At 35.9% G+C, this 18,398-nt stretch overlaps 1 protein-coding gene across 5 annotated transcripts in view; it reads left to right on the top strand.

Annotated features, from left to right (window-relative positions):
• The window catches only part of myo16 (myosin XVI), a 246,434-nt gene that overhangs the window by 81,829 nt on the left and 146,207 nt on the right, over window positions 1-18,398 (top strand). For all 5 annotated transcript variants that reach the window (XM_051118727.1, XM_051118728.1, XM_051118726.1 and 2 more), the window contains exons 3-4: window positions 5,345-5,415; window positions 6,717-6,860. In XM_051118727.1, coding sequence (XP_050974684.1) covers window positions 5,345-5,415; window positions 6,717-6,860 — 215 coding nt within the window. The remainder of the gene's footprint in view (window positions 1-5,344; window positions 5,416-6,716; window positions 6,861-18,398) is intronic.

Below are 18,398 nucleotides of genomic sequence, written 5' to 3'. Positions count from 1 at the left end.
ACCAAAATAAGAGGGATCATACAAAATGCATGTTATTTTTTTATTTAGTACTGACCTAAATAATATATTTCACATAAAAGACATTTACATATAGTCCACAAGAGAAAATAATAGTTGAATTTATTAAAAGTTTACATCCACTTGATTCTTAATACTGTGTTGTTACCTGAATCATCCACAGCTGTTTTTTTGTGTGTGTTTAATGATAGTTGTGAATCCCTTGTTTGTCCTGAACAATTACAAATTATTTGGTTTTTGAGCTTTTTGTGTATTTGAACCCTTTCCAGTAATGAGTGTATGATTTTGAGATCCATCTTTTCACACTGAGGACAACTTAGGGACTCATATGCAACTATTACAGAAGCGGTCACTGATGCTCCAGAAGGAATCCATTGTAGGAAACAAAACTTGAAGTATCTTTTATTATTTGTCAAGGATACAGCAGTTCTTTATTGCATATACAGCTTGGGAATCTGTACTGCAAGTGAGGACAATTTATATCCATTACAGTATCAAAGAAAGTATTAAAATGCATCCCAGGACAGAAAAAGGTAAAAGGTTAAAGGTAAATGAAAATTCTGTCAATAATTACTCACCCTCATGTCGTTCCAAGCCCATAAGACCTTCGTTCATCTTCAGAACACAAATTAAGATATTTTTGATTAAATCTGATCCTCCATAGACAACAACACAACTGACACATTCAAGGCCCAGAAAGGTAGTAAGGTCTATGTTAAAATAGTCTATGTGACATCCGTGGTTTATCTGTGATGTCAAGGAGCTAGGTAATTTGTTAAATAGATTGTTAAATAAATTTAATTAAGGTTGAACGCTTGATGTCACATGGACTATTTTGACGATGCCCTTACTACCTTTCTAGGCCTTGAAAGTGTCAGTTGCATTGGTGTCTATGCAGGGTCAGAAAGCTCTCGGATTTCATCAAAAATATCTTAATTTTTGTGCCAAAGATGAATGAAGGTCTTACGGGTTTGGAACGACATGAGGATGAGTAATCATTGACAGAATCCCTTTTAAATACCGCAACACAATCTAATTTCCAGAAAGCAGGTGTGATGTTCCCCAATCTGTGGCGAGATAATGAAGATTGTTGCGTTAATATGTTGATATGTTTCTCAAAGGGAGGCTTTTTCCGTCCCATCAGCAACTCAAACCGCACTGACCCTACAGAAAGTGAAGTTGTCTACCCTATGGAACAGAATCCTGTTGAAGAATTTACCCTGGGTATGCGAAAGACTTTTCTGGTACTCATTAGAGCAAAGAGACTTGGGAAATTAATTAACTGCTAATGACTACAGATTGGACAAGCTGATTAATAATAGGTCTGAACGTCAGATTCTATGTGAACAGAATTGATTGAAGTTGATTGAACTGATGTTTCTGTATTAGAAGCAAATTGATTGTTTCGAGAAAAACCATAATTCCATGATTGCGTTCACTGTTAGCAGGTGCACATTTGTGTATTTGTTTGTCATAATCATCTTTTTTGTTCTCCAGGGTGGTGTTTTAGTTTGCTACAGTGGCGTGAGGATAGCTGATGTTTTGTTGGCTTTTATTGGATTCTTGTTGCACAAAGCATAACGGAGGTCACATAGATGTTTACAGCATTCAGCGTTATCGGGTTTAACAAATGAGCCAGCCACGCATATCGCTGAGTCAGATTGCCATAACAACACCTCATAAATATGAATGAGTGTAGACTGTATTATTAGCATGAACTGCTTTACCTCACCACAGCTACTCAGAATGGGCATGTTCTTATGCGTAAACGGGTATACAGCCTGAATAAACAGCCTGTGGGCCGACTACTTAACCTCCCATTCCAGCTGTGTTGAGGGGTCATGCACAAGCACATCTGTTTAAGGTGATAACCACTCCTGTGAGGGTCATAATATTAAAGCTTGGTTTATAACCAGCTTGATCATATGGTAATTACCACTGTAATTAACCTTCACTCTGTCCTGGGAAGAAGTGAATCAAGCACATATGTGTGTCACATACTAGATTACTAGGTACATACTAGATTTATTACCTAGTTTAAGCCCTATTGATCTGTTGGAGCTCATCTTCCCAAAGAACTGGTAAGACTTCGTAGATGTGTGTGATTTGCATTGATTGCATGTTTTGCAATGATGCATGGCCATTGTTCTGAAGAGCAACAAAAAATGGTCGTTTAGATGCATCAAGCTAATCTGGCGCATTGCATAGCAACCCTTTTATCACGTAATAGCCCTTGATTGCTTTGGCGTGCATCAGACAGTGTCCTTTACAAGCCTTACACCCTGCCTCATTTCCTCTCTGGGATCTTCATTCATTTTTATTTTCCTGGGTTGGCAGCTCTGTATAATCCAAACCAGTGTTCAATTCCCTGATGGGGATTGCTGAGTGATCTTGGAGATTCACCCATTCAGCCTCCAAGCCATCCATCACACTGATGTTTAAGAACACACATGCCACAGCCGATGTACTTGTTCCACAGCCACAGCTGTCAACGAAATGAAGAATTGAAGGGACAAGTCACCCAAAAATAAAAAGTACTTCATTTTAAAGTGTCCTTGTAAAACATGTACTTACTACAGTGCTTTGCGAAAGAATGAAAATGCATATCAGAGCAAAAAACAAGCTCTGAGGTCAAAAGAACTGCATGTAGTGCTCAGAAACGGGCTTGTGTCAAGGCACAGATCTGGGGATGAGTTCAGAAAAAATTCTGCTGCATTGAAGGTTCACAGAAGTATATAGTCTTCATTATCCATAATGGAAGAGGCTTGGAACAACTAGGACTCCTCCTAGAGCTGGCCTCCTGGCCAAACTGAGCAATTGATGGAGAAGGGGCTTGGTTATACTGGTGACCAAGAAGCTAATGATCACTCTAGTTGAGCTCCATGATCATATATGCAAATGGGAGAAACTTACAGAAGGACAAACATCACTGCAACATTCCACCAATCTGGTCTTAATGGTAGTGTGGCCAAACTTGGTCCTCTCCTCAGTGAAGACACATGAAACACACTTGTAATTTGCAAAAAAATCATGTTTGAAGAAAACCAAGCCCTGCTCATCGCCTGCAGAGTACCACGCCAAAAGTAAAGTGTGCTAGTAGCAGCCTCATGCTGTGGGGCATGATTACTTTTGCAAGGCACTGTATATGGGGGTTATCCAAATATATATATATGTGACCATGGATCACAAAACCAGTCATAAGGGTCAATTTTTCGAAATTGAGATTTATACATCATCTGAAAGCTGAATAAATAAGCTTTCAGTTGATGTATGCTTTGTTAGGATAGGACAGTATTTGGCTGAGATACAACTATTTGAAAGTTGTCCAAATGAAGTTCTTAGCAATGCATATTAGTAATCAAAAATTAAGTTTTGATATTTATAGTAGGAATTTTACTAAATATCTCCATGAAACATGATCTTTGCTTAATTTCCTAATGTTTTTTATCATAAAAGAAAAATCAATAATTTTTACCCGTACAATGTATTTTTGGCTATTGCTACAAATATACCCCAGCAACTTAAGACTGGTTTTGTGGTCCAGGGTCACATATATATATTATATGTGCATCAACAGTATTTCTTACATGCTTATAGTAGCATGTCTGTGGATGTATTGGCAGTAGCAAGTCTCGATACTTGCTCCGTTGCATCAGCAAAGCCAATCTATTGCGGAAATTATTATATTAGTGTGAACTGGCCTTTACATTACATTTTTTTCCCTTTGTGTATTTGTAAATATTCCTCTCTGGCATACTGATCTGCTGAATGGAGATATTCCTTTCGATATGCCTGAGTAGTTGCCAGATAGCCTCAGAAGGCTAACGTGCTGATGCTAACACTTTTGTTGTTGTTTTTTTTTTGTGTGCACATCTGTCTTTTCTTCACTCTTTAGTGATTTAGTGATCTCAGCTGAGATCATATGGGCCTCTGCCATGCCTCTTTCATTTTTTTCTGTGTAAGCAGATTTGTTCCCCACTGAGCGTCTTTGAGACCATTCCAGACTAGTATGTTGTCACGTTATGGAGCTGAAAAATCCCTTAGGAGTTTACTAACATTTGTGCACGTTCTTTCATCCATCGTTATTTGGACTCAACGTCAAGTCCCTTTCCTTCATTACTGTGCTCATTTACGGTAAATGCCATGCTAGGAGTGCTCTTCGTGTTGCATTTTGTTGGGTGGGGAGCCAGTATAAAGTATCTGATAGGTTCTTCAGTAATTAAAGTCAGTGGGGCTTAGCCATGTGTGATGTATTGCACTTGAGTTTGAGCCGTAGGGAAAGACAGGATGAGACTGTCAATATGCACTAGACACTGTCACGGAAATAGAGTTAAGGACTGTCAACAGCCTGATGGTTAAGAATAGTGACAAATGCTGTGTGTTTGATACTTGTTTACATAGTAAACATCCAGCTAGTGTTATTTCCCTGGTGAAAAAAACAGCATATGCTGGTAGGTAACTCTATTCAGACATTATTAAGCTAATCTACTGCACATTTAAATGAGACATTTAAATGGATTAAAAAGATTTTGCTCTTTTCACATTAGATAATTACATTAATTGCACAGAGGCACAGGTTGATTTTCATTAGAGGTGTAATAATCAAAATTGTAATTAAAAAATTATTTCATATACTGCATTGGATATGAATGGTTGATTTCAAATGCTCCACCATAAAAAAATATATATATTTAAATTTTTTTCTAACGTGTTGACCAGCAACATGACCAGCATAAACCAGCAAAGGACCAGCTTAAACCAGCATCAAAACATACCTAACCAGCATCCAGCATCAAAACATATTTACCAGCATATGCTGTTTTTTTCACCAGGGTTTAAATTTTGTCTTATGAGAAACCTTGTTTTGGCTGAATTCGAAGGCAACATTGCATGTATCTTTTGTGAAGAATGAGCTCTGTGAAAAATCTGTCCAAGATGTGAACACAGGGACATTTTTTTCTTACTTTCATAAGATATGTTTGCTAGCTTAGCAACATGCTAACACCAAACTCCTGCACTTCATTTAAGTAGCACTGTTTGTTTCTGTATACGTTGTGTTTTAAAGCATTTTAAATCAGTCACTTGTGACGTTCCATTTTCATAAGAATGTGGCCTTATTAGTTTGGCGCCTATGTAGGCAGTAGACAGTTAGGCAGCACACTAGGTTTTGAAACAGAGCCAGTGTGTGACTCCAGTGTCTGCAGGGATTGTAACAATTCATCATATTTCCTCACTATGTGTTTGTGTGTGAAGAGGGTCACTGAGATTTGATGAAGTGTTCATTTTGCAAATATATTCATCCCTCTTTGCTTTTCTTTTGTTCCAGTGCTGAGGCTGCTGAAGGAGGGAGCTGACCTGAACACAGTGATTTCCTCAGGAGGATCTCTGCTCCATCTGGTAAGAACATAAGGACAAGCTCTGACAAATTCAGTTACATGCGCGTTGCCTCTTGAGCCGTCGTACACTGGCTGTGATGTCCTCAGCAGAATATCTAACTGTCCCTGTTTCATATTTAGACATTTATATATACATGGGTGTGTGTATATATATATATATATATATATATATATATATATATATATATTGTTACCTCAGTCTTAGTGGTTCAAACATGATTGCATACAACCCTTTTTTGTAAAGCTTAAGAGGGTTGAAGCCATTATTAATTCAGTTTCCTTTATTTGACAATGCCTGCTTATTTATGACATGTTCTGTTCAATACATGTTTGCCAACTAAATAGTGCCCATCCATTACACTCTCTTTAGCTGGTTCATTGTAACTCAGGGAAACATTTGACATCATTCAGTGACACTGACTTTAATAGACCCGGGTTGGTGTGTGAGCAGTACACTCAAGCAAGATGGATGACTCAATTTTTTGTTAGTTAATTTTGTGACCATAGAGAGGTAAATAAATTTATAGGGTTCGCTAGGGTATAGTACAGCTAAACAGAAACAAATCCAATTTCAGCAGTAATTGGATATAGTTTAATTAAGTCTTGGCACTCTGTAAGAGGCAGAGATGCTCAGACAGAAAAAAATTTAAATATATATATTTTTTTATGGTGGAGCATTTGAAATCAACCATTCATATCCAATGCAGTATATGAAATAATTTTTTAATTACAATTTTGATTATTACACCTCTAATGAAAATCAACCTGTGCCTCTGTGCAATTAATGTAATTATCTAATGTGAAAAGAGCAAAATCTTTTTAATCCATTTAAATGTCTCATTTAAATGTGCAGTAGATTAGCTTAATAATGTCTGAATAGAGTTAATTCACTCATTCACTGAAGCACTTGCAAAGTTTATTATTGGGCAAAATGATTTAAATTCAATTGAGGCAGTTGAAATATCTTTCCTAAAATTACAGTGGGTACAAAAAGTATTAGGCTACACTTAATTGTATGAATTTCATAGCATCAGATTGAAAAATCGAACCATGTGTATTTGATTATTTTTGCATTGACTTTTAATCAACTGTGTAAGTTTTTTGTGGATGGAAGAAGTTGTTTTTTTAAGCAGCCATTACTCCAATCTTCCGTGTCATGATCTGTGAAAATAGTTTGTAATCTCTTTTTTAAGTGCAGTTACAAACAGTTGTGCTGCTTTTTTTGTGGTGGAAAACATGAGATTTTCTCCTCTGTGACTAGGAAGGCTACATGTATGTATTCTCTTTTGCTTTTGTCTGCAGTGTGCCCGCCACGACAATGTATTCGCAGCAGAGATTTTGATAGAGAAAGGACTGAATGTCAACCTGCAGGATGAGGACCTCTGGACCGCCCTGCATGTGGCCTGTGCCTGCGATCACGCAGATATGGTGCTGCTACTGCTGCTGGTGAGAAATACACCACACACACGGATTTCAAATCAATATCAAAGTTTTGTATCTTTTAGTCCATAGCTTTGAGATCATCAGTATGCTTGTGTACTAAACTGACATGTTTCACTTCTAGTACAGCAGATACACACATATGCAGTTTACAGTCTCTTTTCTGGAAAACTGGTAAAAATATTAAAGGGATAGTTCACCCAAAAATGAAATTTACTCCATGATTTACTCACCCTCAAGTCATCCTAGGTGAATATGATGAATACAGTCTGAGTTATTTAAAAAAAATGTGGCTCTTCCAAGCTTTATAATAGCAGTGAATGGCTGTTAAGATTTTCAAGCCCAAAAACGGCATCCATCTATCATAAAAATAAAAGGATAAACATAAAACATAAAAGAATACACTAGTCTTATGAGAACCAAGTGTTGTTTACAGCAAAGAAAAATATATTGGCTTATATCGAAATCCTCTGAAATTGAAATTTCTCTTGACAGATCCTCATTTTGTACTTCTAATTCACGGCCGGTGTTTTGTTTTGCTTTTTTGTCTGTGCTTCCATGTTTGTCACTTCCAACAGTTAACAGTTTGCACATACAGCAGTTAACAGAAGCTAGACATTAAAGTTTATAAAGTTTTAAATATGGATATTTTTCTTAAACAAACGCATCAATTTACTTCAGAAGGCCTTTATTAACCCCCGGAGCCACATGGAGTACTTTTTATGATGTGTGGATGCACTTTATTGGACTTCAAAATCTCAACAGCCATTCACTGCCATTATAAAGCTTGGAAGAGCCAGGACATTTTTTTATATAACTCCGATTGTATTCGTCTGAAAGAAGAAAGTCATAAACATGTTTGATGGTAAGTAAATCATGGGGTAAGTTTTACTTTTGGGTGAACTATACCTTTCATGGTTTATCTTGCAATTAGTGAAATACGAAATCAAAAATACGCTGTAGCTAACAGATTTCTCCTAGTACTGCAGACTTCTTTGGCTAAATCTGCACTTGTCAAGTGTTTTAATGGGGTTTTCAGGAGAAGTCTTGTTATTTCTTTTCGGCTGTGTCATCTGTGACACCTCTCTTTAATACGATTAAAAGGTTTGTGTGCTGAAGGATGAAGGCAAAAATACGATGGGAGAGATGAAAAGCTTGACTGCCTGCTTCCCTGCACTCTCTCACTGGGGTATTGAGAATTTAATGAGCTCCTTGAGTCGACACACCACACCCCTGACCAGCCTTGATAGCTTTGTGTTTCCAAGTGCATTTGAGCAACAAATAGGCGCAGGGGAGGGAAGACGTGTCCATCCTTTCTGACAGCCTTTGTAATTGGTAAGCACATCACCAAGGAGCATTTTGGAGCTTCAGCTTTTTTTTGTGGAATAGAGTGGTAAAGATATTTAAAAAAAGAACAGCATGAAGGTGAATGAATCATGACAGAACTGTACTCGAGTTTCAGTTGGAGATTGATGAAGATGCACATACTTCATACTTTGAATACATCATCACGATTTTTTTACCCTCAACACAGTCGCTCTGACTGTAACGTTTGGGACATGCGTTTTTTTGTAAAGCCGCTTTGAAACAATATGTATTTTGAAAAGTGCTATAGAAATAAACGTGAATTCTACTGAACATGCATTTCTCTCCTGCAGGAGGGAATCCAACTAACACAGCTTAGAGTAAAGTTCTGTCATATGTCGGACATGCTGGATCAGTTGAGCGTAATCCTCCGCGGTGCTGACAGATCTAGGCAGGATCAGGATTTCCCTGTCTTTAGGCAGCCGGTGTTCAGTCAGCACACAGTCATGTCAGATCAATGTCTTTACCACAAACAAACACAGCAAATCCTCCAAACTAAAACACAGGTGACTTAACTTACCCTGATAGAATGTCTTCAGTGTTCCTGTAAAAGAAGGATTTTTTTTAATGGGCAAATATAAACATTTTCACTCATTTAAGTCAACTTAAAATACTGTTTGCAACTGTTTTTACTTCTAAAATGTGACCCAGTAATTCAGGAATCATAACCATTTAATAGTATAATTAAATAATTTTCATTTTTACTGTATTAAAATATTTAGTATAGAAGATAGTTTCCGCCACTAAATAAAAAAAATATGTTATTACGACTTTTTATCTCACAATTCTGACTTTATTCTCAGAATTGCATGATACGGACTCACAATTCTGACTTTTTTTCAGATTTGTGAGATGTAAACTCACAATTGTGAGTTACAAAGTCAGAAATGTGAGATTTAAACTTGCAATTGCTAGTTATTAAGTCAGAAATGTGAGATATAAACTTGCAATTCTGAGAAATACAATAAAGTCAAAATTGCAAGATAAAAACTTTTTTCTTGCAATTGCGAGCTTGTGTCTTGCAATTCTGACTTTTTTTCTTAGAATTGTGAGATATAAACACGCAATTGTGAGTTATAAAGTCAGAATTGTGACATATGAACTTGCAATTCTGACTTTTTTTCTCAATTCTGACTGTTGTTCTCAGAATTGTAAGATATAAACTTGCAATTTCGAGTTATAAAGTCATAGCTGTGAGATATGAACTTGCAATTCTGAGAAATAAAGTTAGAATTGCGTGAAAAAAAATTCTGACTTTTTGAGATTTTTGAGAATTGTGAGATATAAATTTGCAAATGCGATTTATAAACTCCAATATTTAGGGGGGGGAAACTGATACGTTCCCAGAATTGCGAGTTAATATCTCACGATTCTATATTTCAGAAAACTTCTCTTTTTTTCCTCAGAATTGCAACTTAATTTCTTAGAATTGCAAGTTTATGTCTTGCAATTTTGACTTTACGACTCACAATTGCGTGTTTGTTTTAAACAATTAAGACTTCATTTCTCAGAATTGCGAGTTTATAAAAAAAAGTCAGAATTGTGAGATAAAGTGTTGCAATTACCATTTTTTATTTATTTTTTTATTTTATCTTATTTTTTTTAGTTCTGTGACAGAAACAGAACTAGAGTTGAATGGTAAAATGATATTGATTTAGATTTTTTTTTTCTATGATTTTAATTATATTATTAATATATTATTAGGATTATTAATTAGATTAATTATAATAACTCTAGAATGCTTGGGTGATTTTTTTTTACTTTTCTTTTTTTTTTTTTTGAAGGGAAATATAACTGCATAGAAAAAAAAGACTTGCAATTGCTAATTAAAAAAAATATTTTGAGTGCAATACATCCTTTTAGGACTCAACAATTTAGGAAAAAAAAAAAAACAACGTGTAATATGTTTTGCTAAACCAACTCTTTCAGTAAGCAAGAAAGGTGAAAGGTGTTTTTATTATTATTATTATTATTATTATTATTATTATTATTATTATTATTACATAAAAATATTAAACATAGTAAGAAATCTGTTGCTATTCAATGCTGTTCTACTGTATATTTACAGCTGTAAAATTACAATGCTAATATTTGCATCTTAATTGCATCTATTTTTTCTCAAAGGTTAATCCATTGAGCTGCAGTGAGCCTTTACAGCTTATCTTTTGTTGGCAACAGATTCACATTGCATTCCCAAATTCATTTTATAATCGACAAGCAGAGATTGAGTTTGTGTGGAGCAATGGTTATCATGAACCAAGCTGCTCTGCGACTCTGCCATATCATACTTTAGACGTTATTTTGATATATGTTACAGCCTTAACCAGAACACTCATACCGACTCCCCTTTGGATTCACAGACAGTTAAGACACAAGTGTGTCACTGTTGTTCTTCACGCTGTGGTGCCAGGCAACAGCTCACTCCATGTGCGTGTCAGTGGAAGCTCAAAGTAACAGGGATATCAGGGTTATTTTTAGCTCTGTGACTTCAAAGAGCGTCTTTCCTATGGAGAATTTCTACTCCAAATGTTAGAGTGGAGAGAAGAAGCTCAAGATTATTTCTGCTTGTTTGCTCCAGTGCAGCACAGCATGCAGATGTATCCTGTTTGCTACGGGCACTAATAGGCAATGAACGTTTGGGTCATATTAATGATAAAAATTAAAATTGCTCTCAAACTTTGTCACAAATGTGGTGCCCAAAGTGGGGCACCCTCTGCGAATCGTAAGACCATGGCACCCCTCGGTTGAAATTTCTATTAATGGCGTTTGCAATTTGTGGCTTTTGAATTTGCGAGGAAAAAGTTTGACTGCCAGCCATAGTATCAAACTTGTTGGATGCTTTCGGAGAGTTGGAAAGACCATTAAACCAGCAGGCTGTTCAGTCGTGCATCGCCTCCCTCAGATTCCCCAACGACAATGTAATTGAAGCATACAACTGAAAATCGGCTTTAAACACGGCTATGATGCACTGCAGGAAAACAGAGCGACTTAATAGAATCTAAAACTGACTTGGAGAAATAGTGGGGGAAAGGAGATTTATACCATTAATTTGTCACTGAACAGCATATCCTCCCAAATTAGGAGCCTTGGGGTGTAAACAGAGTATGAATCAGGTTGTTTATCTCTGTTGAGAATCTAAAAGAAACACACTGGGGGAAGATATTCGCCCCCTTCAATCCAAATCCATTTACAATGATTCCTACACATGCTGTTCCTCATCCACTGAGCTTCTTCATCCTTCATATTGATGACTGAATCATTTCATTATTATTAAGAGAAAATGGAAGCTCTTCCCGCTCACAGATCTCACATGCTGCCATATTTCCTGCTTCTAGACCTCAGGTGAAAGTACAGATCGCAATCTTTGTAACGTAATAGAAAATACACTCCGATATCTTGAAGAAAACCATTGTCTGGTTATTGTTATTCTGAATGTGTGCCACGGAGGCACCAGCTTTGCCTGCTCTACTTTTCGGTGCTTGTCTGACTCCAGACCACTTTCGACCTGATTTTCACTAGAGCGTGAAGCAGCAAACCATGTGCGCCTGCCAGCTTACTTCAATCACAGAGCCCCTTTAGGACTACTGGCCAAAAATACACTTACTACTACTATTACTACTACCACTACTACTATTACACATAGACACACATTGTTCGGTTTCATGGTAGCTACATCCACAATAACATCCAGACTTAATGGAGAAATCTAATATCAGTAAAGCCATTGTTTTACTCTTCATCTGGAGTTCAATATGGTGAGGCTGATCCACCCACCTGAACATCTTTATTTGGCGGATGTATAGGCTCAAACCCCATCTGTCCCTATCTGTTCACATCACCAGGCATAATAACGTAATAAAATAACAACGATTACTGAACAGCTTCAGTTTGAAGTGGCAGCAGTTAAACAGACAGTTCTGTCATCATTTACTCACCCACAAATCTGTCTGGCTTGTTTCTTCTGTGTGTGTTAAGGTGTTTTGAGGAACATCTGTGTATTTTGTCCATACAGTGAAAGCCAGTGGGGTCCAATGTTGTTTGGACCACACTGACTTACAGAATATCTTCTTTTGTGTTCCACAGAGGAAAGTAAGTCATAGAGGTTTGGAACAACATGAGGGTGAAAAATTAAAAGGGAAGCCCAGATATTAAGACTTGAATGACTCGATATAATGTAAATGATGTCTCTTATTAAGTTGGCTTGATAATATCTGCTATTTAAGCTTCTTTTTCTTCTTCTGAGCCAAAATTAAGTCAGTATCTTCTCCTAGAGCTTTAAAGCTACAACCACCAAACTCAGGTAAGACCTTCAGACTGGTCTGAAGTTAGTTGTTATATCTTTTCTAACTGATTCGGCTTACGGTTTTCGAAAACCAGACTATCAAAACCACCTAAAATTCCATAGACATTCACTGAGGGTGTGAAGATTTTTATACAATGAGACTTTAAGCTATCTATTGCTATAGTAAATCTTAACAACTTCCTACTAAAAAAGCTGCTAAAACCAGATTAAGCTGGCTGGCCTTAGCTCTTCAAGTTGGGAGACCTGCTAAAAGACCAACCAACTTAAACCAGCTATTTTCTAATAAACCAGCTAAGACTAGCCTAGGCTGGTTGTAGCTGGTTTTTAATTGGTTTTAAGCAGTTTTTTTGCTACGAAATCAGCTGGTTTTACTTGATTTTAGCTGTTTTTTTAGCTGGATTTTTTTGCATTCATGTTAGCAACATGTTAAATCATGTTAAAAAAACATGCTAACAACATGCTAGCATGCTAGAAAAATGCTAGCAACATGCTAATCATGCTAGAAACATGTTAACAACATGCTAATTATGTAAAATATATATTTTTAAACATGCTATCAGGTTAAAAGCATGCTAACAACTTGCTACCCTGGTGAAAAAAACAGCATATGCTGGTAGGTATGTTTTGATGCTGGTTTAAGCTGGTCCTTTGCTGGTTTTTGCTGGTCCTTTGCTGGTTTATGCTGGTCCTTGACCAGCAACATGACCAGCATAAACCAGCACCAAATCATACCTAACCAGCATCCCAGCATCAAAATATACCTACCAGCATATGCTGTTTTTTTCACCAGGGTAATCATGCTAGAAAAATGCTAGCAGCATGTTAATTACGTTAGAAATGTGCTAGCAACATGCCAGAAACATGTTAGAAATATGCTAACAACATGCTAAGAACATGTTAGCAACATCTTTCTGTCTAAACTTTTAAACTTAAAGCTTTTTCCTGCTTCAAACTTTCAGGCTAGGCTTTTTCAAGCCAACTTCAAAGTTTGTTCATCTAGTTTACTCATCTAGTTTACTCATCTAGTTGAAATATATAATGGAAAACCCATGAAAGATTAATGTTATTTAAAAAATCGTTTTACATATTTTATATATATTTACACATTTTTATACATATTTTATACATATTTTGGACTATGGGGGCGCCATTATTTTGATTTTGATGTGAAATGTTTTACTCTGTGAGCTACTGTTGCTACCTGTGGCTGTTTTTACTGCAACACAACTCGGAAAATAAAACACTGCTGCGATGCCACATTGTGCAGCTTCTGGTTGAAATTTTCATTTGAAAGGCAACAAGAGATGTGATACAAGTCTTCACTACTTTCCTAGCGATAAGAAAAGGAGAAAAGAATGGGAAGATGCCAGTGGACGAATAAAACTTCCTATAGAGCCACATCTTTGTTCTCTCCTCTTTAGCCCTGATGCCTTTGAGGCTTATAGTACCACAGCTACTGAAAGAGCTAGGATGTAAACGCTAGGATGTAAACGCTAGGATGTAAACATGCCGACGCTTGTCATGATGCTGCAGCCACTGCAGGAGTTTCTCAGCACAGATTTCACTTGATATCCGGAGGCATTTAAACTCCTTGTGAGGAAAAATCGATGGTACGGCATTTGGTTTAAGCCTATGCTTATATCTATAGCCATCTGTAAGCTTTTTCAGTAGCTGTAATCATCGTATCAGTATTTTATTGTCCGAGCTGTGTTAAAAATAGCAACAGGTAGTGTCAGTAGCTCACCAAGTGCAACCATTTCACGTCATTGTAATAATGGGGCCCCCTATAGTCCAAAATATGTATAAAACGATGTGGATTTTTTAAATAACGTAAATCTTTCATGGGTTTTCTACTACATATTTCAGTAAGGGACAAAATTTACATTATATCAAGCCATACAAGTCTAAATACCAAGGGTTCCCTGTGATTAAAAAAAATTCCCTGTGATTAAAACCAGCCTATGCTGGTTTTAGCTGGTTTAAGATGGAAGTAGCTAGTTTTAGCTAGTCTCCCAGCCTGGCCAGGCTGGTATTAGCTGGTCATTCCAGCTGGTCTCCTAGCCTGACCAGCTAAGACCAGCCTAGAAGTGGCCAAAACCCCTCAAAAACCAGCCTGCTGACCAGCTATTACGAGTTAAGACCAGCCTGGATGACCAGCTAAAACCAGCCAACCAGCCTAGGCGGGTTTTCTAGCTTTGAAGCATTCTGTTTGATAGTACTCACAACAGCTTTAACGTGTTTATATGTGTGTGTGAGAACCACTGCTTGGTACTGTATGAATGAATATTTCTAAAAGTAGGCCTCATTTGCATTAAAGCATGCAAGTCAGTGTGCAGAGCTCTCGTACGGCAGAGATAACATAAAGACTTAATTAACTGCATGAAGACGTGATCCTCTCTTACTCACACGTTTTCCATTTGTGACTCTGAAGATCCCTTAATAGTGGCCATGGCCTTGCCTCTTTTTAAAATGGACCTTTTACATTACACTCTAAATTCATTGTACCACAACCTTTTTTTTCCTGTGTGATGTACGAGCTCTCTACTGAAAGAGCACATACAATTTATCTTTGAGAAGACACGTGTGAGATGGTGTAGAGATGTTTGTACTTTTAGCATTCTACTATATGGCATTCAGTATTTTTGCAGTGTACTGTAAATACTGCAGTTTGCATATATTACACTTGAGAAAATGTGCACTACACAGCAGTTCTCTTATTATTTTCATTTGAATTATAAAGTTTTATTAACCTTGCATTTTTTGTCTTTTTAATAAATTTTGTTTAATACATTTTTATTTAATTAATATTAGTTTTACATTTTTTTTCAGTTTTAGTTTTTTTTCCAAGTTAAACTAAATCAAGTTAAACTAAATGAGAAAAGTTAGCTGAATACATACATACATACATACATACATACATACATATATATATATATATATATATATATATATATATATGCAAGTGTTTATTTTATTTTATTTTATTTTATTTTAAGCAATTTATTTTAGATATTTTTAGTTAATGCAAGTGTTTATTTTATTTTATTTTAAGCAATTTATTTTATATATTTTTAGCTAATGCACGTTTTATTTTATTTTATTTTAAGCCTTTTATTTGATATATATGTTTAGTTAATGCAAGTATTAAATTTATTTTTTAAGCAATTTATTTTGTATATATTTTAGTTAATGCAAGTGTTATTTTATTTTAAGCAAACTATTCTGTATATTAATGTCAGTTAATGCAAGTTTGTTGTTATTTCAATATTTTATATTATTTTAAGCAATATATTTTGTATATTTTTAGTTAATGCAAGTGATTTTTCTTTTTTCTTTATATTTATTTTAAGAACTTTATTTTATATATTTTTAGTTAATGGAAGTGTTTATTTTATTTTATTTTAAGAAATTTATTTGATATATTTTAGTTAATGCAAGTTTTTTTATTTTATTTTATTTTATTTTATTTTAAGCAATGTTTATCTGTATATTTTTAGTTGATGCAAGTTTTTTTAATTTATTTTATTATTTTATTTTTAACAATTTATTTTATATGTGTTTTAGTTAATGCAAGTGTTTATTTTGTGCAATTTATTTGATGTATTTTTTAGTTAATGCAAGTGTTTATTTTATTTTTAAGCAATTTATTTGATATATTTTTAGTTTATTCAAGGGTTTCTTTTTTATTTTTAAGCAACTCATTTTATATATTTTTAGTTGATGCAGATATTTTATTTTATTTATTTAGTTTTACTTTTGTTAACTATAATACCCTGATATATAAAACAATGCAATATAGCCAACTTGACAGTCCTTTTCTGCTGATGACAAATGAGGAAATACTATCAGCTGGGATTTTTAAAGACTAAATTAAAATAAATTAAATTAAATTAAAATTGATGTTTTGCTGTATTTTATCCATATGTGTTTAGTCCATAATGATGAATTGACTGGAAGCCTTAGTATTCACCATTTCAACTATTCAAATGCCTCATTGCATTTATAGATACTTGTATAGCACACACATTTTGAGTAAAAATGTAAATTAATAATGCATTTTGTGTAGTTTGCAGTAAGCAGCATGTGTGTGTGCACTTACAAGACACAATAGGCTTTAAATAGGATGGCTTCTTTCTGTATCAAAGGCGGTGTGATTGACAGCCTTAAGCCTGACTGACATGTCATTGTTTGATTAGCTGTGTGTCACAAATATTATGAATTAATGCAGCTCTCTGTTTGGCTCTACAATGTTATTAAGATAAGAAAAAAAAAAACAGCAAAAAACAAAAACAAGGATTCTCCTCAAGCAAGCCCCTTTAACCTCTTTTCTCTTTGCCTACGGGTGACTCACCCTTCTGGAGAAAGGGTTGTCTCCGTTGCTATGGTTACAAGTTTTCGATCTCCCTATTACTTTTCAGCACTCTTCTTCTGTCTTTTGCTCCATTTAACATCAGTTGCAGTACATGCAGTCAAGTTTTCCACTAGTCAACCAATATGGGTCAATATGTTTATAATAATGTACTAATATTTTCACGTTGCATAAGTTAACTATACATTATGAACATAAATTAACAACAAATAATATATAATTAATACATAGTACCTCTAGAATAATAAATGCAGTAAAATGTAAAATGCCAGGTTTCTGAAACTTGACACCACATTTCCTTCGCTAATATGCTGTTTTCATAATGCAAAGTGTTTTATATTTTAGCCTCTCTGTTTTTTGTTTTTTCGGTTAATGCTCTTATCTCTGCTGTGCAATATGCAGTGCTTTAGGTCAGAATCTCCCACACACACACTCACACTTCAGGCTAGCTGTATCGTTCTCTGTCTCCCTCTGCCTCTGCCTCTCTCTCTTTCCTTCCTCCATATTTTACTGCATCCTGCTTCCAAAACTGGACCATGACGACCTATTTTTTTGGATTAGTCAGAGTGAGGATTTAGGAGGTACTATATGTTAGGCTGCCAGTCATTTCATTTAGGTAGGAACTGCATTAGGTAAGAGCTCATTAGCTTAGTCATTTCCTACGAGGATTACTTCCTGAAGAAACAAACCTATATTAAATTGACGTCATGGAGAAAAAGGATTTTGCTTGCTGCTTTTCCAACTAAACAGACGTGGCTTTATAGTGCATAGTATTATTTTTCACTGACGTTATTTGGAAAAATACCTTCAGTTATGGGTCATTTTCCATCAGTTACCTCTTCACGTATATTTGATATAGATTTTGTCCATTTTCTGGATGTCACACCTCACACAGGATGTGCTTTTGATGCAACTATAGACATACATTTTGTTCAGTCGTGTTTCAGCTGCTCTCTCCCCATTCTTTATTTAAACCATTAAGGCCGGGACACACCAAGCTGACTTCAAAGAACCAGTGGCGACAAAAGCAGACAGTGTCAGCGTCAGCAGTATGGACCAAAAAGCTGCGCTTGAACACACCGCTCAAACTACAGCCGACTGCAAACTAACACGTGCTTCTGTGCCTGCGTGAGTGTCTATCGATAGTATACACTGATCAGGCATAACGTTGTGACCACTGACGGGTGAAGTGAATAACAAGGCACCTGTTAGTTGGTGGGATATATTAGGCAAGTGAACATTTTGTCCTCAAAGTTGATGTGTTAGAAGCAGGAAAAATTGTTCAGAACAAATTGTGATGGCTAGATGACTGGGTGAGAGCATCTCCAAAACGGCAGCTCTTGTGGGGTGCTGCCTGTCTGCAGTGGTCAGTATCTATCAAAAGTGGTCCAAGGAAGGAACAGTGGTGAACTGGTGACAGGGTCATAGGTGGCCAGGGCTCACTGATGCACGTGGAGAGCGAAGGCTGGCCTGTGTGGTCCGATCCAACGGATGAGATACTGTAGCT

This window comes from Labeo rohita, chromosome 9 (assembly GCF_022985175.1).
Source record: "Labeo rohita strain BAU-BD-2019 chromosome 9, IGBB_LRoh.1.0, whole genome shotgun sequence".
NCBI lineage: Eukaryota > Metazoa > Chordata > Actinopteri > Cypriniformes > Cyprinidae > Labeo > Labeo rohita.
This window is presented reverse-complemented; position numbering and strand designations above follow the sequence as displayed.